Here is a 24,715-nt window from a genome sequence, read left to right on the forward strand (position 1 = left end):
GGATTTGTATTTCTCTTCGTCCAATACGGAGATAGACAATGTAGTTATGCAACACAGCTTGATCACCTCGTCTACTCTCAACTACTGGCTGAACAATGAGGGGGCAACAAGAGACTGATGAGGTGATCTCTCTGCTTTCCTTCTGTGAGCATGTTTCTTGTTATTGCATGTGAATGCAGAATACCTGATTGGCCCCAAGTACTGCCCCTCGCTCTCACTATCTGAATGCTGCTCTATAGTGAATTGCAAGAGGCTAAAATCAAGTAAAATTCCAGTATGTACACTAGATGCATTTAAAATACATTTAATGCTTTTTTTTTTTTTTCAAAACTATATAACTGTATTCATTAGTGTATTTTTAATATCTGCCTGGAGTTCAGCTTTATGAGTATGTATCCTTTACGTCAAGCACCATGTACAGTATTCACAGCCTAGTTGCTATTTTAACAATAGAAGAGAGATTAGCATACCTATATTCACCCTTTGTGAAACTACACAACTACACATTTTGGTTTATTAATGCAAACCCTCTTTTATCTCACTGCATTAACTTGTATCTATAATAATTTATTTCTTCTAGGTGCCATGTGCAAAAAATTGGTTATAAAAAGCATAATAACATTTACTCCAGTGACATATTGACAAGTGAAATGTGATTTCAAGCAAACTTGCCATTTACTGCATGATAAAGCAGAGCATGCTGTATATACACAGTATTATCCTTAACCTCCCACACCCCTACTTTCCCTCTTTTACCCCATAAACTTTTAAAATGCTGCCACTCTCTCATTATTGCCACTTTCTGACCTTTATGCTTTGTTCTTCAATCATGCAGCGTAGTAATTGTCTAAGCTCACCCTTGCTCATAAAAGGTTACGAGTGGACACTTGCAGTTCAGGGGCTTATAATATATTCAAATCTAAATCTTTTGAGCATACAATAGAAGTCATGTAATTTACATAGTTGGTAAGGTTGAATAAAGACACCAGTCCATCCAGTTCAACCTGTGTGTGTGTGTGTGTGTGTGTGTATCTGTGTTTATATCACTACATAGTTACATGGTAGTTGAGGTTGAATAAAGACGATAGTCCATCCAGTTCAACCTGTATAGGTGTGTGTGGACGTAATCATTTCAAATACCCCTGAATGTTCTGATCCTTGAGATGCACGTCTAAGAGTCTTTTAAAAGTAGCAATACTCCCTGCAGTTACTACCATTTGTGGTAGAGATCTCCACAATCAATATTACCCATATCCCTGTATATTGCATTCGCTAAGATACCTACCCATGTAAAAGTTTTTTTTTAAAGTCCTGACACAAGTACAAGTTGTTATTTTGTAGAGCCATGTACTTAGTTGAGAGGGGTTGGAATTGCCTAGTAAATTGCATAACAGGCCAGGATTGTTACTGGGAATGCAATAAAAATTACTCAGGGCAGTTTGAAATTAGAACATCTGTGTGGAACCTGTACAACACCCCCCCCCCCATTTAAAACTAAACTAATCCTAACCCTTTAGCTTGGGTACATCACAAGGAAGAGTTGCCATATCTCACAAAAGTCTGTACACCCCTCACATTTTTGTAAATATTTTATTATATCTTTTTTTTTTTTTTAGAAATTACACTTTGCTACAATGTAAAGTAGTGAGTGTACAGCTTGTATAACAGTGACATTTTCTGTCGCCTCAAAATAACTCAACACACAGCCATTAATGTCTAAACCGCTAGCAACAAAAGTGAGTACACCCCTAAGTGACAATGTCCAAATTGGGCCCAAAGTGTCAATATTTTATGTGGCCACCATTATTTTCCAGCACTGCCTTAACCGTCTTGGGCATGGAGTTCACCAGAGCTTTACAGGTTGCCCCTGGAGTCCTCTTCCACTCCTCCATGACAACCTCACGGAGCTGGTGGATTTTAGAGACCTTGCACTCCTCCACCTTCGGTTTGAGGATGCCCCACAGATGCTCAATAGGGTTTCGGTCTGGAGACATATTTGGCCAGTCCATTACCTTGACCCTCAGCGGTGGAAGTCTTGGAGGTGTGCTTGGGGTCGTTATCATGTTGGAATACTGCCTGTGGCCCAGTCTCCGAAGGGAGAGGATCATGCTCTGCTTCAGTATGTCACAGTACATGTTGGCATTCATGGTTCTCTCAATGAACTGTAGCTCCCCAGTCCTGGCAGTACTCATGCAGCCCCAGACCATGACACTCCCACCACAATGCTTCACTGTAGGCAAGACACACCTGTCTTTGTACACCTCACCTGGTTGCCACCACTCACGCTTGACATCATGTGAACCAAATACGTTTAGCTTTGTCTCATCAGACCACAGGACATGGTTCCAGTAATCCATGTCCTTAGTCATCTTTAGAAGAGGCTTTCTTCTGGGATGACAGCCATGCAGACCAATTTGATGCAGTGTGCGGCGTATGGTCTGAGCACTGACAGGCTGACCCCCACCCCTTCAACCTCTGCAGCAATGCTGGCAGCACTCATACCTCTCTTTCCCAAAGACACCCTCTGGATATGATGCTGAGCATGTGCACTCAACTTTTTTGGTCAACCATGGCAAGGCCTGTTCTGAGTGGAACCTGTCCCGTTAAACCGCTGTATGGTCTTGGCCACCATGCTGCAGCTCAGTTTCAGGGTCTTGGCAATCTTCTTACAGCCTAAGCCAAAATTTTTTTTTTTTTCAGATCCTCAGAGAGTTCTCTGCCATGAGGTGCCATGTTGAACTTCCAGTGACCAGTATGAGAGATAACACCAAATTTAATACACCTGCTCCCCATTCACACCTGAGACCTTGTAACACTGAGTCACATGACACTGGGAAGGGAAAATGGCTAATTGGGCCCGATTTGGACATGTTCACTTAGGGGTGTACTCACTTTTGTTGCCAGCGCTTTAGACATTAATGGCTGTGTGTTGAGTTATTTTGAGGGGACAGCAAATTTACACTGTTATACAAGCTGTACACTCACTACTTTACATTGTAGCAAAGTGTCATTTCTTCAGTGTTGTTACATGAAAAATGTAATAAAATATTTACAAAAATATGAGGGGTGTACTCAGTTTTGTGAGCTACTGTATAGTTAAAGCATATACTTGTGCAAACAACTGTCTATTTCTTAGGTGTCTCTGTGTAGGTCTAGTTGTAGTTTGCTCATATTTCATTACTTCGGGCATTTTGAGAAAAGGTAGAATGAATTTTGTAAAATGTGACGCTAACTCCTTGATTACAGGACAACCTATAATTGAAAAAAACAGTGGCCATGGAACCATGCCCACCAGGGCAACTTTTAATTGTCCTGTATATGGTAACTGAGCATCATCATTGTGTGTGTGTGTGTGTCTGAGCATCAAAATTGTGTGTGAATAATATTTTATGTTGCTCCCTTTGTCTTCGTATTGCTATTCTAATAATTTCAAAGTACTTTCTTAAACAATTCTAAGAGAGAAAGTTGGAAAATAGGTATAGTATGGTACAAGTCAACATAACGTTTCTGTACTGATAAATAGAAGGAAGCATATAGTAGTTCTGAGTATCCTGAAGCTTCAGTAGGCCTCAGAAAATCCCTGGGTCTATGGTTGGTCTCTATTACTGCTTTCCCATGGGAAAAAGTAGCAATCAAATTCTCATGACAAAAATGTAGTTGTGTGATTGTTTGGTTTAGAAATTTGGACTTAAGGCACTAAATGGTATACTGTTATTTATATTTGTACTGCAACGCATTTCAAATCATTTGAGTTCTTGTCAGGGCCCTAGCTGTATGAAACAGATTGTACCACTATGCTCCTGCATTGTGATTAATAAAGCATAGTGAAATACTGTTGATTACCTAAAGTCTGGTTCCCTACTTAGCTAACACGGATAGGTACCTTGAACTGGCTGGAAGCAGGGTCCAAAAGACTGTTGTATAGTGGACTGGTGGGAAGAAGGGTCCATAGTTCTATCCTGTGTTGAGAAGAGTAGTGGAATGGCTGATTGCAATTAACCCTCATAACTGTGTTCTAGGAGCCATTAACCCTCATAATTGTGTTCTAGGAGCCATTAACCCTCATAACTGTGTTCTAGGAGCCATTAACCCTCATAACTGTGTTCTAGGTCTTTATATCTGCCTTATCCTATCTATTTTATCAATTGTTACCTTGACTGAAAGACTGCAGGGGAATTGTCCTAGATTATGAGACATATTAACTGGATTGTCATATGGAGAACTTACACTATTCATTTACACTTCTCAGTACCATACCCAGAGGTACTCCATGAGTGCCCTCATTGTGTAATATAAAACGTTATCTTGAGGTTAAGGCATAAATATTAATCATGCATTCACTCAGTGTAACTGGCTCTGCTTCATTATAATTAAACCATTCAAACTTGAGATTTAGCGCAGGTTCATACTCTAGACATTGTGAATGTTTGTAAGCCAGTGTTCATACTCTTGCAAATATATACACAGCAAAATATCAAGTTCTTATTGTATAGTAGAAAGAGTCTTAATAATTCATGTGAATATCCAGACATCTGTACATTCCTGAAAGTCTCTGTGGTAAAAGTGTTGCAGGCCACCAGTGATTCTACAGTGTCATTGACTGCAGGAGCAGACCAATTCCCAGGGATCTCTTTCTGGGGGACCCACAAAAGTTTTCTATAGTCCTCCTGGGAAGCCAACATTATTATTACTTGAAGGAAGTGGCTTAAAAACCAACCATGGTATCTTCACTCCGCAAGCTCTGGCGAGCCGATGTTGTAATATCAAGCCAAGGCTGCAATATCTCCAAATATCATCATTTCTTTATATACAAAAGAGCATAAAACCAAATATAAGAAACTACCCAAAAGTAAAGGATCCAGCCTTCCCATTACAAGGACTGCTCAACAGGAGGGGTCATACCCCAACAGGGAATGATACCGATGTTAGGAATAATTGTTTACAGAGCCATCTTCAGTCCAGTTTGTCACCCAGTCTTTCTTTTTAATGGTCCCTGTCTTCTCCTCCAGAACCATGGGTCTCTCCTCCCGTGGGATCTTCACAGCGTGGTACTGTGGCAGCTTATCTTGGTAATGCTTCCTCTTAAAAAACCCACACTATAAAGAAAATAGGGCAACATTAGGGAACATGGCAAAGTATTAAGGAACAAGTTTATGTGTACACTACCATCCAGCTGTGTTTTTGGGTCTGGAATTTGTAGAATATGTTTGAGGTACTGAAGTGTTGGAGAGAGGAGTGGACTGTGTTTTCCATGACAACCAATTTTACTTTACACTAATATGCTAAAAACATGACATAGCTAAGACATAACATAACAAAAATTTACTCTGAATGTGCTTGCAAATATTTTATATGGCGGTAAAGTGGCTCTCCTGTTCTGGATCTGGGACTTCCATGTAGGGAACATAATTAGTCACAGCACAAGCCGATAAGTGGGTGCAAGCCGGATGACCAATGGCACCCACTGTTCGGCAAGGAGAAAGACAGAAAAGAGCTCTGCCTATGTAAACAAGATAGAGCTCTGTCCTGTCAGCAGGAATGTGCTGGATTTTGTTTCCCGGCAAAGTAGGGAATAAAATTCAGCACATCCCTTAGTAAAAGCACCAAATAGTAAACACAAAAACACTGGTTAGGCACACATTTAACCAATTGAGTGCCCCAGATGTTTAACTCCTTTCCAGCCAGTGTCATAAGTACAGTGACAGTGTATATTTTTTAGCATTAATCACTGTATTAGTGTCACTAGATCTCACAAAGTGTCAAAAGGGTCAGTTAGTGTTAGATTGTCGCTGCAATATTGCAGTCTCACTATAAGCTGCCATTACTAGTATGAAAGTAAATAAATAAATAAAAATCCCAGTTTACATATCATAGTTTGTATATGCTATAACTATTGTGCAAATCAATCAATATTTGCTTATTGGAATTTTTTTTTTTTTTACAAAACATATGTAGCAAAATACATATTGGCCTAAATTTATGAAGAAATTTGAGTTTTTACATTTTTTATTGGATATGTTTTATAGCAAAAAGTAAAAAATATTGTTTCTTTTTCAAAATTGTCAGTCTTTTTTTGTTTATAGCGCAAAAAAAACAAAAAACCTAGGGGTGATCAAACACAACCAAGAGAAAGCTCTATTTGTGGTAAAAAAATAAAAATAAGAATGTTATTTATTTACAGCTTTGCATAATTGCGCAATTGTCAGTTAAAGTAACGCAGTGCTGTATAGCAAAAAATGCTCTGGTAATAAAGGGGTATAAATCTTTCGAAGGTCAAGTGGATATATAAACCTCAACAGTTTACATAAACCTCAATTTTTTTAGTTCTAGATGGAAAGTACACAAGTTTACTAACCAGGAATAAGCTATTTATCAAAATTCAGTCAAAGTATAGGGCAAACAATATTTCCAATATAATCAGCAATCAATCTTTGGTATAATGTGGCAAGATCATGGAAAGCTGAATTCTGTTATGTTATATGGTATTGCTCACTGAACAACACTCTTCTTTAATATTACATTATGGTGAGTGCTTGACTAAAATATAGGAGTGTCTTGTCTCCTTGACCTTCACTAAACATCAAGTAGTCAAAGGCACTGCAGCTATCATTTGGGAAGGGATGTCTCCCTATCCCTAATAGCCACAAAGATTTTTTTAGATTCAGTCAAGAATTTTGAATATTTATGGGAGTCATTTACTTGAGTGGTGCCTCACAGGATTTATATTTTCTTGAATTTAATATCCCAATTGGAAAGGTATTGTATTGTAACAATATTGTAACAATACTGATGGAAAGTGATTGACAATGAGTATGATCATTTCTATTGAAAAACTCGAGTTTTAACCCCTGCAAGGCCACCTTATTGAGATCAGTTAAACTTGGTGGCTTGGTGGCATGCCATATGTTCTGTCCCACTTTTATTTTTTCTGGTTTTGCAGGTGGAGGTAGTAGGCTGATATCTAGTGGAGGATTTGGGCCACTACAACGTGCTTACAATGTGATTTTTGGTTTCTCCCTCTCTCCTCCCCTCCTGTTTAATGCTAGATAATTATTAAAGAGTTAAGCTGCCTGTGAATGATGCCAAATCAGCAGGTGACCATACTGTGCACACAGACTGAGGATGATTTACTAAAGGATTTGAGAGTGTTCACACAATAAAAAGTGTGAAGATTCACTTTAATTATGCAATCATGTGCAGATGAAATAAGCAAACAGGTATGTTCTTTTCACATGATTGGATAATTGAAGTACATTTTTAGACATTTCATTGTGAGAACATTCTCAAAACCTTTAGTAAACCATCCTCATTATGTCTAAGAAGGTATATCAATGCATAAAACAGGCTTTGTAACAGAACACCATATGTTGCAACTAGAGATTCACCGAAATGGTAATGTTAGTGCTGAAACCGAAAATTCAGGATGCACTTGGCCGAAACCAAAAATGACAGTTTCAAAGGATATACCGTATATATTTTTAAATATATTATTATATATTATATGATATTATTATAATCGTAATCGTATTATATTCAACTTTTTAATTAATATAATTAATTTAAATAAATTTGAATTTAAAAAATACAATCCAGTAACGTAAAATAAGTACTTTAATAAAGTAACACAAAAATTGGACACAGAAAATAAAATAAATCTAAACCGAACTAATCAGCTTTGTAAAACAGTGCAGCTCCCTTGCCATGCAAGTTATGTCTGCACCGCAGTGCATCTTGTACCAAAGAATAAAAAAAAAAAAATACAACATTGATTGCTATGATTGCTGCATGCTATTTATAAAAAGATATCATTCTGTCGTATGTTATACTATACCAGTGATGGTGAACCTTGGCACCCCGGATGTTTTGGAACTACAGTTCCCATGATGCTCAACTATACTGCAAAGTGCATGAGCATCATGGGAAATGTAGTTCCAAAACATCTGGAGTGCCAAGGTTCGCCTTCACTGTACTATACTAACAAAAGGGTAGTGCATTTTAAACAACTGTTGTTAGTATAGTAGTAGTAATCGCATACTACTAAATGCTATATCCTTCTAAATAGCATGCAATCAATCAATGTTGTATTGTATTTTATATTTCAAGTAGCTTCAGTTTGGATGTCAATCCTGTACAGTTAACTTAGAGAGCAGTTAGAAAGATCTCCAGCGGCAATGCTCACCAAATGAATTTAGTAGCCACATCCATCCAGGAGAGACGGAGCCCGCTCGCCATTGAAGCCCTGTATGCTCCTGACTCCCAACTGTGGGGAACGTGCATGCCGAGACATCCAGCGAGTGACGTCACCCGGCAGCACGGCCACTACCACTGGGCATGCGCAACACAGGCATCCTCACTACGTAGCCGTGCCTCCACCCCTCCGCAACCCACAGCCCTTATCAGCGCTTTATCGACACCTTTTTTTCTTCTTTTGGCAAAATGCCCAAAATACCATTTTCGCCCGATTTGTTTCAGCCACCGAAATTTTGGTGTATCTCTAGTTGCAACCCTAAAGGAGCCATTTTTAAAGCAGCGGTATATACATGCTTATAAAGCACTAAAATGTGCTTTATATATGTGATTAGCACTCCACTGACTTTAAAGACCTGAAGCCAGCAGAACGCTGAGTACAATCTTCTGAATGGAAGAGAAGAATAAAAAAAAAAAAAACTGGGATAAGCCTTGTCAAGGCGTTCCAAAGTCATGAGACTCGCCTCTCCTGGGCTAACGCAACTTGCATTTTATGAATATGCTGGGATGTGGAGTAATCTTGGGGTATACAGTTGATATCCACTCTCTATTACAAATGTTCCCTAGGTGTACACTCTTTACAACTGGAAGCTTACTTCTTGTAGTGATGCTTTTATGATAAAGAGATGAGCCATATACGAAAAGTGGACAGTACCTTAGCATGCCTATACTAGTACATGGGAGAAACATGCAAGACAGTGGTTACTAAAACATAATACACTAGTATCACTGCCACTGAACACTGCATCCAACTGTTTATATAAGGATCTCTGTGAGAAGGCTTATACTTTGCATTTTGGCTGGCATACAGCATGCATTAATTCAGCAAACGCATTAAAAAACCAAGAGATCCATTACTAAATAATAAATATTAATAAATGTCTGTTGAAAAGAATCATCTCCACTCTGAATAATATTTTCAAGCAAATCACACTGCAGCATTATAACTAGGTTAGTTTTAAACAGCAGCATGTGATTAGGATATAAAGAATATTATGCAGCATTTCATAACACACTCGTGCTGGATGTTACCAGCTAGAAATCCTCCTCGGCCTGCCTCTGTGCCTCGGAGGGCTGTACCCCCAAATGTGCCCGATAGTAGTTTGTTCTATACTTGGACTCTGCAGACTCTCTCTTGAAGAAACCGCACTGGAAGTAATAGGTGAAGACAGCAATGAGCTAAAGTTTTGTTGCCTAAGTTATGTGTTTATCTGTATCACTTAGCATGAGGATACAGTGTGATATGCTGAACAGAAACATAGAATACCAAAGAAAATTAGAACAGGATGGATATAAGATTTTTATCGCATGTGGAGATGTGTTTGACCCTACTACATATGAGCTGTGAGGCTGCTGATTAGACTAACCCCTTGGATCCATACATCTACCTAAAGCAACAAAGAAGTCTTCAAGGCTAAGTTCATTTTTTAGAAAAAAAAATAATTGCATATACCTGCAGGAAAAAAAGTGTATTTAATAATTTTTTCCATAGGAGACTTTCAAATCATTAAATCCACCATGGGGGGTGTTTACATTTGCACCATGTTACATATTACAACCTCAATACGGGGGTAACATGGGTTAGGTACAATAGGTAGGGTTAAAGGGTTTGTAGCCCTAAATTATGCCTTGCTGCCGGCCCCTCTATTTCAAGCTCCCATCCTGCACTGTATAAGTGTAAGAAATGAAGCCTCTAAATACCTTTTTGTGAAGTATCTTCAGGCCGGTCACATGACTCCCGGCCGCTCTGATACTACTACTATCCAGGGCTACAGCAGGAGGAGCCGACCTCTCCCTTTGCCATCAGCCAGGAGTCACGTGACCGCAGAGCTGCCGCTTGGCCCCTCCCGCTGTAGCCCTGGATTGTAGTGTTACAGCGGCCGGGAGTCACGTAACTGGCCTGAAGCTACTATACAAAATGGTATTTAGAGTATTTGTTTCTCACAAACACTTATACAGTGCAGGATGGGAGCTTAAAAGAGAGGGGCTAGCAGTGACATTTTACTTTTTTATTAACAGCAGCCCGTGTAGACAGAGACACGACTCCCAAGCTGACAGGCAGGAAGGGGAGGGGGGAGAGCAGAGAGGAGACACAGCGGATGACGGAGGCACACGGGCAGACCACAGTGATAAGGGCTTATTAGCCATGATTACAGTGGTCAGCACACAGAGGGGGACACAGGAAGTGGCAGGATCAGCCGGGTTTTGTTTACAGTTTCCAGAGGGGCAGGTTAGACAGCACAAGCACTGTGCTGTTTAACCTGCTATAAGGAAACAGGATCTCTCTCTCTCTATATATATATATATATATTTTTTTTTTTTTTTTTTTAGGGTAACAAACACTTTAACCTTTAAAGCTCATCTTCAAGAAAAGGAAAAATCCTCTCTTGTAATTGGACTGCTCCTGCATTGTAAGGGTTAAATGCTTATTTAGGTCTAAGGGACTGGAGACTGCAGTGTTACTTACCCGATCCTCCCCCAGCTGCTGACACTCTCCTCTTCTTCTCTACATTATGGGAGTGGACTGTCCCTTGGCTTTCCCACATCCAATGCAGGGCTATTGGGCTTTACATTGGACTTGATGATGTCAGAGGACCTGTGACTATCGGAGCATAGGGGAAAGGAGGCTGTGGGGATCAAACTTACAGCCTGGACGGAGATGTGGATCGGTTAAGTAAAACTGCTTTTTGCAGTCCCTTAGACATAAAGAAGCATTTAACCCTTGCAGTGCATAAAAAAAGGAAGAAGACAAATTGCATAAAGAAAAGTGTAGTAATAGAGTAAAAACAATAATTTATTGTTAAAGAAAAAAAATCTCTATAATATTGCATTCACATACAGGGAATAGAATGAACTTCAGGCAGTTTAAGCAGGGCTGCTGATAAGGCAGTACAACTGGTCCTGTTGTACTGGGCCCAGGCCTCATCAGTAAAACAGGGGGGGGGGGCAGAGCAACTTTATTGTCCATGTTTGCCTAAATTAATAAATGGTTTTACTAGACCACACCCCAGCTCCTACTTGCTTAACAGGGCTTAAATTACTTTTTCCTGGGCCCCATCAGGTTAACGGAGGGGCCCAGGAGGTCGGACTTTTTTTCATTTTCAGGGCGTAGGAGGATAAAATCAGTGCTGTTTTTTTCATTGCACTCCAGGAGGATAGGTGGGGTGTAGGTTGGAGGGTCCCGTTAGGAAGACTGTACAAGGCCTGAGTCTAAGCATGTAATCTCTGGAAACGGGGCTATGGTAAGCTATGTAATCCTCCATGCAGTGAAGGCATTGATGTCTCAGAAATAAATAGCTCCCAGCCGCTGTCAGTCTGGTCCAAACAGGTGAGTGATGTCACATCAGTCTGGTGCTCATAGGGACGCATTTTCATCGGCCTACTGTGGGGTTACCTGGGCCCTTAAAAAGCAGTCAGAGGCTATGCTGTGTAGGCCTAATAGTAGCAGCAAACAAAAAAAAGTCCTACTGCCAACTGACAGCAATAATAAAAGAACCAACTGTGCGGGTACAATGTATTCATGGCGAGTAAAAAGAGATAAATCTTTTAAAAAGATGCTTTGTTAAAGAGGAACTCCAGGCTCGCTCCTTCAGAAAAAAAATAAAAGTAAGCAGCTACAAATTCTGTAGCTGCTGACTTTTAATAATAGGAACTTAGCTGTCCACAAATCCGGTTTTTCAATCAGCTCTCGGGTGCTGCCGCCGCCATCTCGACTAAGGGAACCTGGCAGTGAACAGCCGGTTACCTACTGCGCCCGTTCAGCTGACAGAGCTGCATCAGATAGACTCTTGGACTCTAGCTGATTACTATCATTGTTTGCTGCTAGGGGGTACCTGTGCTTGTATTTATTCATTAAAATTTGATAGTACCTTCATAGATTTATATAATTTATTTTGGTTAATGAGCATTTCTACTCATGAATGCCCGGAGGTGATTACAGCTCTACATTATATAGCTCTTATCTGTCATTCCAATTGAGATGCATCATTTATTTAGGTGGTTTTGAGAGAGTTGATTGCTTCATTTTTTCTTCTGTGTTTAACCCTTGCAGTGCAGGGGCAGTCCCCACTGCCAAGGGGGTTTTTCCTTTTACTCAAGAACAAAAATATAGTATATTGCAGCTTATCAGCCCTCTGGTATTAAGATATGCGTTGAATGACCACTAATGCTTTGTATGTGTTGTCTGTAATTCTGCTTTGAAGGCCCCTAACACAGCAAAGTAATAGGTCTAGTAACAGTCAAAGCTGTTGAACGTTGCCATACTTGCACCTGTATGGCAAAGTACACACAGAAGGCCCTTTTTTCAGTACTTAGACTTTTTCCTGAGCATTGTGTGTATAAGGCATGTAAAATTCATGGTAGTGGTCCGCGGGATTCAAAATTGTGAGTTTAGCGGTCCATGAGGTCCTAAAGATTGGCGACCACTGTCTTGGGATATCTGAATGCAGCCATGCTTTATGTGCCACATTTAAAGGTGGCATTACTCATACTTTTGTTTTGTTCTTGCAAAGTTTCATCAAACACCCCAGTCCTTCTTTTGCTACTAACAGCAACTTAATTTTTCAGTTTTTCCCTAGTGGGATTGCAAGTTCTTACTTGGGGCACCCTACTAAGTTATTTTTATTTAAACTTAGATTTGCAAACATTAATGAAATCTCTTGGAGAGTGCTAGATGATAACATTATCGACTCTATTCCTTTTTCTGTGAACCTTTCTTAATACTGTAGATTGGCAAACAATGCTAGGACACCAGAGGATTGTACTTTAACGGTAGTGCGTGCTGATTCCATTTTGTAAAGTGATGTGAAATAAAACTAATGCAAGTGATGTAATTAGGAGATGAGCAAAATTCTTTTAAGTGAGAAACAAAGCAAAACATGTACTGACTTAGCGTTGGGTATCTCCATTACTTAAATGGAAGCACTTAAGCTGAATGTTTTATTCAGTGATATCATGTCAGGTGCTGGATAACACTGATGATTCTACTTTAAGTTTAGCTTCACATCAATGTGGGTGCAGTTGATGCGTTTTTCAGGCACATTTTGTGCTTTTAAACCTGCGTTTCTGATGCATTTTTATGCATTTTTCATTTTGTGTGTGTGTGTTTTTTTATGTCCCTTTAAAAACAGTGTATATAGCTAGTTGCTAAGGAGCAAGCCAGGAAGCCGGCCACCACCTCTGATGAGTCATTAGCTGTCAGCGGGATTGCCTGCTGACAGCTGAATGTAAAAAATAGAACTGCCAGCTAAAAAATAAGAAGGGGGTGGGGTTTTCCCGCCTCCCAAATATATACAAGGCCCTTCAGGGGGGTCTGGTATGGATTTGAAAGGGACCCCCACATCAAAAAAAAAAACAAAAAAGGTGTGGGCTCCCCCTTCCCCTCCAAATCTATACCATACCCTTATCTGAGCATGCAGCCCGGCAGGTCAGGAAAGGGAGGGGATAAGCGAGCGCTCCCCCCCTCCTAAACCATACCAGGCCACATTCCCTCAACATGGGAGGATGTTTTGGGGCAGGCGGAGATCCTGCCCCTTTGCGATTCAGATTCATCATGCCCGGGTCTGGGACTTTACAAGGAGGCATGGGTCTGAGTGGGTCTGAGAGTAACGTCACCACATGGCCACGCCCCAAAGCTATATAAGAACTGTCAGACACCTGGAGCTGACAGAATGGTGGGAGCCAGCACTCAAGGAGAAGCGTTTTTTTTAATTTTCAGCGGGTCAGCGGCGGTGGAGAAAGAAGACATTGTGAGTGACGTTGAAACTACGACAGGGGACATTCTTCATTTTTAACAAAGGATCTGTCAAAAACTGGCTCTTTTTGTAACACTACACTGCTTTATTTTGGTGAATGGGTAGGGGTACAATACTCATTCACATGAGGGATGGGAATGCTGGGATCTGGGGCCCCCTTTCTTAAAGGGGGCTTCCATATTCCAATGACTCTCCTGCCCCCAGACCCCCACAATCACTGGCCATTAACATGGGGACAAGGTGCTTCAGGGTGGGGGGGGGGCAGGGCTCCTGCTGACAGCTGATGACTCATCGGTTGTGAAGGATGTGGTAGCCGGCTTTCCAGCCTGTGCCTTAGCAACCAGCTATATACAGTGTTTTTAAAGGGAAAATAAAAAAATACACAAGACGCATTAAAAAATGCATCAAAAAGGCAACACTTGCATTTCTGGTGTGACCCCATTGAAGTCTATTATATGCAAAACACAATCTGCTGCGGGATAAAAGTCCCCAACCCTTTCCAAAAACACCCCGGCTGAAAAACCCTTAGATGTAAACATAGGAAACCATGTTAAATGTACTGTAGTGCGTTTCTGAAAAACAGATATGAACGTAGGGTGAATCATCAGTGGTTGTTCAGAGATTCACAGATCCTTACAATATAGGACCTAATTTAAATAGCATGCTGCCCTAGGCAGTCAAAACATTTGTTGGTGGCCCTTTTCACACCTTAGCAATTTTCTGCTTGAAGTTTGTAGCTATAAAACCCTCAACAAGCCAAATCCCATTTATTTCAATGGCCCCTGTTCACATCTGACCGTTCTGTCGTCTGAAGCAAAATGTCTGTCTCTCAAAAAAGTACATGAGCTTTTTTTTGGCAGATTGGGCCCCATAGAGTTTAATGGGAATGCCTGAAAATGTGCAACATGAGCGTTTTGTCGCTTGTTTTCTGCTGAAACAGCAGCTCTCCAGCCCTAATCTCCTTCAGCTCTCCTACTCCTAGTGTTTTCTATTGGCTAAACAAAAACCACTTTTAAGCTGTAAAATGCTTGTAAACACTTCTAAAAACACTCAAGAACCGTCAAATAAAAACACCTGAAAGGCACTCTGCACCCTGCAGCCTAATTCATGAGTAGGAATGGCACAATGGCCACCAGCAGGTGTCTACCAGCAGTCAGCAGATCTAAGTGATTATTTGATTTTCGGTCCTTTTTCCGCTCCTTGTGTCATGTGATTAATTTAGTAGACATTTTACAGCTTGAATGAACTGTTGGAGAAAGCATAATATCTGGGTTTCACACAAAGCTACTTTTTCACTGAACAGATCACCAAACAAAAAGAAGGACAGATGATTTCATGTTTCCTGAACTATAAAGATCCTTTGGACTCCTCTTAATATCCCCTGCACCTGCTTTTCTCTGTGGTTCTCTCGTTAAAATTAGCCACGAATATCCAGAGGCGTCCAGACGAGGGAAACAAAATAAGGAGAAAGTTTGCTGTATTGAAGCCTAATGCTGCCTCCCCCCCCCCCCCTTTACTCTTCTGTCCCAGGCACTGGCCTATAATTCCCATTATAATAAGTGCAGTTCTGCTTGTGCACAGAAGAAAGTTACTCACAAGATGCACATTTAATAATAGAGTAAATATAGCACATTGGTTCACATTTTAATACAACAAAACTGGTGATTCATGCTTCTTACCTTCCAAAGGATAGATACAAGGAGTAATAGCAGTAATAAGCCCGCCAGAATTGCAATAAGAATGATCCACCAAGGAACTCCTCCATGTGCCACAATATCGAGATCAGAGTACAGCATGACAGAGATCTATAGGTGTGAGCAAAATGGTTAAAACTGAAATATAAGTCAGAAATATTTCTGGTGCAGATGGCTGCAGCCATGACTAAAAAATGTTTAGTATGATAAAACATCACCCATTTCTCCAGGGATCTTTGTAACTCTTCTGCCATATGATTAAACAATAGGTTTATATTGATAATTATTTTCCATTTTAAGATAAAGGGGCTTGATTCGATCCAATGCTTGACATTTATGTCACCATTGTATGGCTCCCCAAGCCTTTACCAATCAGACTTTTTGCTGTTACCAATTTCATTTAAAGTGACTGTAAAGTCTCATATTTTTTTGGTTAAAAATAGCAAACATGTTATACTAACCTGCTCTATGCAGTGGTTTTGCACAGAGTGGCCATGATCCTCCTCTTCTCGGGTCCCTCTTCGTCACTCTTGGCCCCTACCTCCTGACGAGTGCCTCCACATCAAGCAGATTACTATGGGGGAACCCGAGCTGAGTCGCTGCTCTGTGTGTCCTTTCAGACATGGAGAGGCGACCCATCCCTGCTCCCTCTCTCTCCACATTGGCTCACTGAATTTGATTGACAGCTGTGGGAGTCAATGTTGCTGCACTGCTATCTAAGCCAATGAGGAGGGAGAGTATTGGGCAGCCGAGACATCCTTCAACATCACTGGGTAGATATTGGATCAGGTAAGTATTAGGGGGGCAGAGGGGGGCTGCTGCACATTGAAGGCTTTTTATCTTAATGCATAAGATAAAAAAAAAACCTTCTGACCTTACAACCACTTTAATTCACCATATATTCTTGTGAAGCAGCCCCGAAGAGCAGCCAATACAAAAGATCTGTGTGCTACTTCCTCTAACAGACCCTCCATAATATTGACATAAAACATTTCTCTAAAGCCATTAGCATTAGCAATGGACTAAGAGCATTTGCTTGTTTTGTCACAGCAATGAGAGCAGTAAGAGAGCCCCCCCCCCCCCCACATTGAGTTTCCAGACTGTAGTAAAGATGTAAAGAAAGATCCATTCCTGCCCTACTAAGGCCTAAATGGAGAATAAGTATTAGGTGGAGTTGTCATTACATTTTTTTAAATTTAAAAGTAATAAAAAAGAGGAGGGTTTTACAAAGACAGAACTATACTTACTCCCTATGTGTCTGTGTGTCGAAGACCACAACCAAACAGTATTCAATCTGGGATATACAAATTATCGCTTAAAGCACATGGCAATAAGATGATATATGGTAGCATCCAGACTGGCTACTTATGTCCCAGAAGCTTCTTCAAAGTGTTTCCGAGGCTGCGGTAAGGAAGGGACAGCGTACCACATATGGTGCCAGTACCCAAAGGTGAGGCGCTTTCGGAAAGTTTATAATTTTATTTATACTCTCACCCAACTTAATCTGACCAAGTCCCCAAAACATGCTCTGCTAGGATGTTAGGTGGAGGAAGCCTCGAAAAATCAGACGACTCCTCATTTTCATATTTGTATCTGCTAAAAGTAGCATAGCCAGAAATTGGAAGAAGGCTATAATATCATTTGACCAGCTCAAGAACAAGCTTTCCTGGCTCATGATAAATGAACAGTTATCTGCAATCTTAAATGACCAAATGAAGGTGTTTGGAAAATCCTGGGGTCCGTAAATCAGATATCTGACAAATGATCCCCGGGCTATACCTGATTAAAGCGCCACCTGGGGGATGTGTACCGGAGCATGGAGCCTCCCCCCCCCCCCCTCCTTTTCCTTACACTTCTCCTATTCATCCTTGACCCCTCTTTTTATTTTCTCACTTTGTCCTTCTATTCCAGTGTTAAACTCAGAATGCACAGTTTTACAAAAGTGAAAGTCAGTGGGTCCCTCTCCCCTTAGAGGAGAAGGCTCACACTTCCGAGTGTGCAGGGCATATCCTGAATCAACCCGTGTCTCCCGGAGACAGGAAGACTCAATATGATGATTGTATTATAGCGCCTCTGAATAGGCAACAATCCCTAGACTGCAGAGGCTCGGGAATATAATAAAAGTGTGCTGACATGGGTTTAGGGTATGTGATAAGGGTAGTCTTAACTGACAACTAAACCTGTTGTAAATGTGGAATTTAGGGGCACACGCCTCAGCTCAGCGAAGCTGACCCCCTACAATCAGCGCAAATAAAAACTCAAGTGTGTTTCTTTTGTGCTATGTTTGTGCTGTAATAATTTACATTTGTGCTGCTTTTATTTTTAAGATATTAGCAATTGTTTTTTCTAAACAATGACATCACCCAGCCCCCCTACAACACAAAAAGACACAAACCAGGTTGGTTGGTTAGTGCCACGTTTGTGCTGATTTGTGTTTAACTCTCCATTCTAACTTTTATCGTTTTTGCGTTATTAATGATTTATGAAAGGTCACCAAACGTCACTCAGCCCCCCTTCAACACCAAAAAGACATGAGACCGGGTTGGTTAGTTAGTGCCATGCTTGTGCTGCTAACAATTTTATTTTTGCTGATATGGTTTTTTAGTTATAATAGCTTTTTTTCTTTTTTTATCAAACCCCATCCACTTTGCCCCCCTACAGTCAGCACAAATAAAAACTCAAGCATGTTTTTTTAGTTCTACGTTTGTGCTGTTTTTTTTTTTTTTTGTCATTTTATTTTTAAGATATTAGCAATAGTTTTTTTCTAGATGATGACATCACCCAGGCACCCCCCCCCCCATAAAAGCCAAAAGAAATTAAACTGGGCTGGTTGGTTAGTGCCACATTTGTGCTGGTTTGCACCATTTAAATCTCTGTTCTATTTTTTATAGTTTTTTTATTATTACCGATTTATTAAAGGTCACTCAGCCCCCCTACAACAGCCAAAAGACATGAAACTGGGCTGGTTGGTTAGTGGCGCTTTTGTGTCTTTTAAACCTCTGTTCTATCTTTTACCGTATTTTCGTGCTGTGTTTGTGCCGGTTTGTACATTTACCCGGCTTTGATCCTTCTCCAGCCTCTCATCCACTGCATTTTCGGACGCCCTGAGCCCTGTATCATCTGCACTTACCTCCGGTGTATCTCTGGCCCATCTTCCTTCTATGGGCTCCTGTCAGAACAAGTTAGACACAGCCATGCTGTCAAAATGGCGCCGTGGAGGCCCTCCCGCAGCGGGAACAGCGTGGGAGCACAGTGAGTAAGGACGCTGCGAGAAAGCTCCCTAAACCATCCAAAAAAGCCACTGAAGACAGCACCAGGGACATACGCTTTTACACACAGAAGGTGCCTTCGCTGCTGGGGGAGACCGAGGGGGGTAATGCGGGGCACTCTCAGTGTACACACCGAGCTGACCATACGCTGGATGGGATGAATCCTTCCTCCCCTGTACTGCAGGGCCTTGATTCTGTGCAGCCCATGAATGTAGCCAGCTCAGCCGACCCTGCGGCTCAACCTACCCTCGCTGACATCCTACATGCAGTCCACAAATGCACAGCCTCAGTGGACCTGCTAAAAGAACAATTTGGGGGACTTAAAGAGACTGTGTCCCTAATCCGGCAAGACCTCCAGAAGGTCAATGAAAGCACTATAGCGGTTGAAAGCAGAGTCAGTGACTTGGAGGACCAGCTCCCCCCCTCCTGGGATGTTCAAAATACTTCCAGACTGGCAAAGGCCACGGACCGTAGAGCTGAGGATATTGAGAATCGACTACGGCGCAATAACGTGCACATCGTGGGCCTGCCAGAAAAGGTGGAGGGCAATCGCTCCTAGATATTTTTGGGGCCACCTTCTTCTCGTCACTCTAGGCGGTGGAGAGGGCACACAGAGTCCCCCCCAGACTCCTGCAACCGGGTCGCCCACCTCGCACTATGCTGGCCCGCCTCTTGAACTTTAGAGACAAGGAAGCCATACTTTGCATGGCCAGGGAGAGGCAAAATATACAGTTTAACGGTGCACGTGTCTCCCTCTACCCGGACTTCTCGGCCAAGGTCCAGAAGAACAGGGCATGATTTTCGTTGGTGAAGTAACGGCTCCAGCGCATCGGGGCTACCTATGCCATGCTTTATCCAGCCAAGCTGCGGATTACTGCCTGGGCCAGGCCCATTTCTTTGAAACTGCAGGGGAGGCCTCATCCTGGCTTGACCACAATGAGCACTTTCTGCGTCCGGCTGGACGGGAAAGAGCGGAGGAGGACTAATAGAAAAATAGCCTAGGCTATATACAGCGCTTATCGCAGAAAAACAATTAACTTAATGTATGTGAACAATGTTGAAAACGTATCTTTACAGTATAAGTGAAAATACAGATCAATTAAACACATGAAAATTAAAAAAAAAAAGTTCCAAGGAATTGATAAATAGATAAATAAGTCTTTTCCGGTGGTGATCAATATATGTGAATAAAATAAATGTAAAATTCAATAAATAAAGTCTTTTCAAGTAGCGATCAGGTGCAAAGTGCTTCGTGCTCAATAAATAAAAGTTTGTGACTTTCATGATGTGGATTCCTCTTTTCCTGTGGCTTGTGGTAGAAATAAATGACTTACCAGAATTGTTGGGTCCTATGTGCTGTACAGCACTAGGACCTACAGCGCTTGGAGGCCGTTCAGGCCGGATTGGGGATCCCCTTTGTGGATGATCCTGGTGGGATACAGGTTAGGTTCCTCCTTACCCGATCTCGATCCTCAGAATATGGGGTTAAAAGAAAGGCTCCAGATAGTGTATTATCGTTTTAAAAGTTTATTCATCAAATATTCATAAAAATCGGAGCGAAGAAAGACTCAAACTCCAAGTTTGCAGGCAAAGAAACCGCTTACAAACACCTCCTAGCAGAGTGGCGAGCGGAGTGTTCCGGCTTGTGTTCCACGTGGTGCGTAGCGTGCTAACGTGCTTCCACAACCTTGACGCGTTTCGTCACTTCCTGTGATGTTTTCAAAAGGTGGAGGAGGACTAATGTTTACCTTTGATGAGTGCTTCGTCTTTGGTTAGGATGTTTACTCTGGTGCCTGGAGGATTCCTGTGTCCATGGTGAGGATGACTGGAGGTACATACTCCATCCCCTACTTTGAAGAGTTTGTGATGTTCTTTGTATCGACAACTACAGCAATAACTTTTCATGCAGTTAGGGATGAAACCTCTCTGTGTTCTGGAAGAGGTGCCGCGTGGCTGGCAGGAGAGACCTGTTGTCCTCCATTCATCCTTCTCATTTTATGACTACAAGTGGGGAAACCAAAGCCTTGCTATCTCTAGACACCCATAAAGCGTTTGACAGTGTCGAATGGTCTTTCCTGTTGTGTACGATGAAACGCTTCGGATTTGGGGAGAGTTTCATCTCCTGGGTCCAGCTCCTGTATATTAATCCGTGCGTGGTCATTAGGGAGGCAGGAAGAGTATCTGGGAGTTATTAGTTGTATAGAGGAACCAGGCAGGGTTGTCCCCTCTCCTATTTGCTCTGGCCATGGAGCCTTTGGCTGCACTGATCCGGGCGGACCCGCAGATTGCTGGCTTTCAATATGGTCACTTTCAGGAAAAAATAATGCTTTATGCGGACGACACCTTACTGTTGTTGAGTGATGGTGGCACCTCTCTTGAGGAGGCGATGAGGGTCATAACTCAGTTTGGTACCTACTTGGGTCTGGTGATAAATTGGAGTAAGTCATCCCTAATGCTACTAGATACACCTGCGGAAGGCTCTCCTTCATTACCCACGATATCCATGTCTACACCTCCTTCAAGTATCTGGGCATTCAGATTACCCCTCGCTCATTAGACTTTCTTAAACTCAACATGACTCCCCTCTTAACTCGCTTCTGGACCAAGGTTAAGCTATGGTACAGGCTTAGAATGTCCCTTGCAGGACGTGCGTACCTTATAAGGTGATACTTATGCCCCAGCTCCTGTACGTCCTTCATAATTCCCCCGTTGTGATCCGCCTTAAAATATTCTGCATTATCAACACCATATTTAGATCCCTTCTTTGGCGTACCAGCCACCCTAGAGTGAAATTGGAACAATTCCAAAAACCCAAAGATGCTGGTGGTCTGGCCCTGCCCAACCCGTGGTTATACTACCTCGCGTCCCAACTGCAGCAGATAGCCCGAGTGGCTCGCCCACGCGATGGTGCGGATATTGTGACTCAAGACCCTATTACATAGCTATTACTGTTGATGATCAGTGGGGGGGGGTGTCTTTCGAGGCTTGGAAGTTTTGGCCTTCGCCAAATCTAATAAGCTATACCCTACATATGTCCTCATGCAGAAGGTGTGGAATAAGACCAGGCAGTTGCAAAATGTCACGGTTTTACAGCCCCTAGCTCGATCTGGGGCAACGCCCATTACCCGGAACTTGTTAAATAACATGTGGGGTTAGGAGGGAAAGGAGGGGTGTGATTTACCTGAAGCAGATTTTCTCTGGGGGCCTACTTCGCCCCTTCTCGGAGCTTAGTTTGTTGTTCCGCCTGCCAGACTCCATGAAATTTTACTATTATCAACTACAACATGCAGAGAGAGCACAACAGGGGACAGACCTGTGGAACTTTACTCCTACTCCCATCTTTAACTATGTCAGTGAGGTTACTTCATACAAAGGCTTTATCTCCCAATGCTATCGCATGCTATAACAGGTATTCCTTGGGGGTCATCCGGACACTTCCGCCACCAAGTGGGAGAGGGATGTGGGTTCCTTTGAGGATGAACAGTGGGAGGAGGCCCTGTTGACTGTCCAGCGCTGCTCGCTTAATGTGGCGCAGCGCTTGTCCCAACTGTATCTGCTCCTGAGAGTACACTACACCCTGGCCAAACTGTTTAAGATGGGCATAAGGGCTCTAGGTGTTGCCAGGATCACAGGGACCTCATCCACATGGTATGGAGAGGCCCGAAGCTACATATATACTGGCAGGCAGTTATAGGAACCAATATTTTTTTTAAATGGTTTTCCAGGTGTCTCTTTCACGGAAGACCTCAAGCAATCTATTCTCTGGATCTTGGGTAACCTCTCAGTGGATGACATTACAGGGCAAGCCATAGGAAGGGCAATGTTTCAGGCCCGTAAACTGATCCTGAGACACTGGACTTCCCCTTGCCCCCCCCCCCCCCCCACGGTGGGAGAATGGATTGCCCAGATGGGAGACACCCTGCGGTTAGAAAAACATGTTTGGCAACACCGAGGCTGTTCAGCCAAATTTGAGAAATTATGGCACCCTTGGTTGGATACCCCGGGTCTGTCTCAGACGGATCTAGTTTTGAACCGTATTCTGTCAACCTAGGAAGGTTTACAGGTGGGTGATCCTTGCTGTTATGTGGGTGGGAGGTTCCACTAGTCTACCTGGTTGTATCCGACATTGCTCCCAATACCCAGACATGCCTTAGACGTTCTGTTGGCCCTGTTAGGATGGTGGGATTGTACACTGTAAATGCTAATTGCTTTGTCCTATTTTCTGTTTTATCTTGTATGCATACATTTGGAGAGTGGTGCATGTACCACCTATTGTTCTTTGAATTGTAGTGGATGTTAACTCTAATAAACCTTTGTTTCTGTTAAAAAGAACATTTAATAACATTGGGTGCAAAGTGGGCAGGACTTGAGGTGATACAATGTAAAATATAATGTGCAATTTCTCTAAAATTAAATCATTGTTCTGTCTAGATCTCCAACTTATCGAAATCTCCAAGTAGCTGTACTGTGCATGTGCTGGTTGGAAATGTTTAGAGCAGCCTTCAATAAATGGCAGACCGCCGTCTAGACACGGATCGAGTGATTCCCGTGTCCAGACCATCAGCTCACCAGTCTGCAGTGCGCAATCCCTACTGCTCAGCAGTCATTCATTGCTAGGGCCGTCGGTGTTCCAGCAACCAGTCCAGCCAGCCCCCTGTAGCAAGTTTCTCCGCCCAGCTCTTGACCCTGCAGCTCGTTCCTTCTGCCAGCTCCCACCCCCTGCAGCCCCTGCCTTCTCCGAACTCCCACCTGTGCCCTGCCTTACTAGACATACAGTATGTAGGTATGCTGTTCACTTGTATGAGATTTATAGGTGCTCTCTGATGGGCACATATGATGTAGAGAGGAACTCTAGTGGACACATACATAAACAACACAAACAGATGCATCCAAGGCCTTAGAGAACCAGTCAGATTTGGGGGAAATCAGAGTCAAATTGGGTACTGGGTTAAAGAAAAAACTATTATTAAAAAAATAAAGCACCACAAATAATCTTAATATATAATAATAATAATAAAATATTATATATTATATTATATATAATATAATATATATATTAACACCTCAACTGGTACAAAAACAGCACTAACCAACCAGCTTGGTTTTCATGTTTTTTGGATGCTATAGGGGGGTAACTTTTATTAAACAATAAATAACTGAAAAACAAAAAGCAGTATAACAAAGTTTTAAACAGCACAAACCAGCACAAAGGCGTCGCCAACCAGCCCAGTTTTGTGTCATCTGTCTCTTGTAGGGGGGCTGGGTGAGCTTTGGTGACCGTCAATAAATCAATAATGACTGGAAAACAGAAGGAGATAGAATGAAAACGGCACAAACCAGCACAAAGGTGGCACTAACCAACCAGCTCGGTTTAATTTCTTTTTGCTGTTGTAGGGGGGGCTGGGTGATGTAAAAAAAACAATTGCTACAAACATAGCCCTAACAAATGGTATAATTGTTTTTAAAATTTAATAACATGTAAGGGGGCTGAGTGACCTTTGGTTTAATAAATCATTAATAATGCAAAAAATGATCAAAGATAGAATGGGAATTTAAACAGCACAAACCAGCACAAACGTAGCACTAGCCAACCAGCCTGGTTTCATGTCTTTTGGGTGTTGTAGGGGGCTGAGTGACCTTTGGTGACCCGTAATAATTCAATAATAATGCAAAAAGGATAAAAGATAGAACGGAAATTTAAACGGCACAAATCAGCACAAACGCAGCACTAACCAACCAACCCAGTTTCATG

The 24,715-nt window shown here is 42.0% G+C and overlaps 1 protein-coding gene across 3 annotated transcripts in view; it reads right to left on the bottom strand.

Annotated features, from left to right (window-relative positions):
* Positions 1–4,087: 4,087 nt before the first annotated feature.
* ITGA7 (integrin subunit alpha 7) overlaps positions 4,088–24,715 on the bottom strand; it is a 270,988-nt gene continuing 250,360 nt past the window's right edge. For 2 of the 3 annotated variants that reach the window (XM_082248451.1, XM_082248450.1), the window contains exons 24-25: positions 15,680–15,805; positions 4,088–5,096 (exon numbers count right to left, since the gene is read on the bottom strand). In XM_082248451.1, the coding sequence (XP_082104577.1) occupies positions 4,926–5,096; positions 15,680–15,805 (297 nt within the window). In that variant the 3' untranslated portion in view covers positions 4,088–4,925. Of the gene's footprint in view, positions 5,097–9,279; positions 9,397–15,679; positions 15,806–24,715 lie in introns of all 3 variants that reach the window. The other variant, XM_082248452.1, reaches the window with a different exon arrangement.

Source organism: Pelophylax lessonae (assembly GCF_965119305.1).
Source record: "Pelophylax lessonae genome assembly, chromosome: 2".
Classification (NCBI taxonomy): domain Eukaryota; kingdom Metazoa; phylum Chordata; class Amphibia; order Anura; family Ranidae; genus Pelophylax; species Pelophylax lessonae.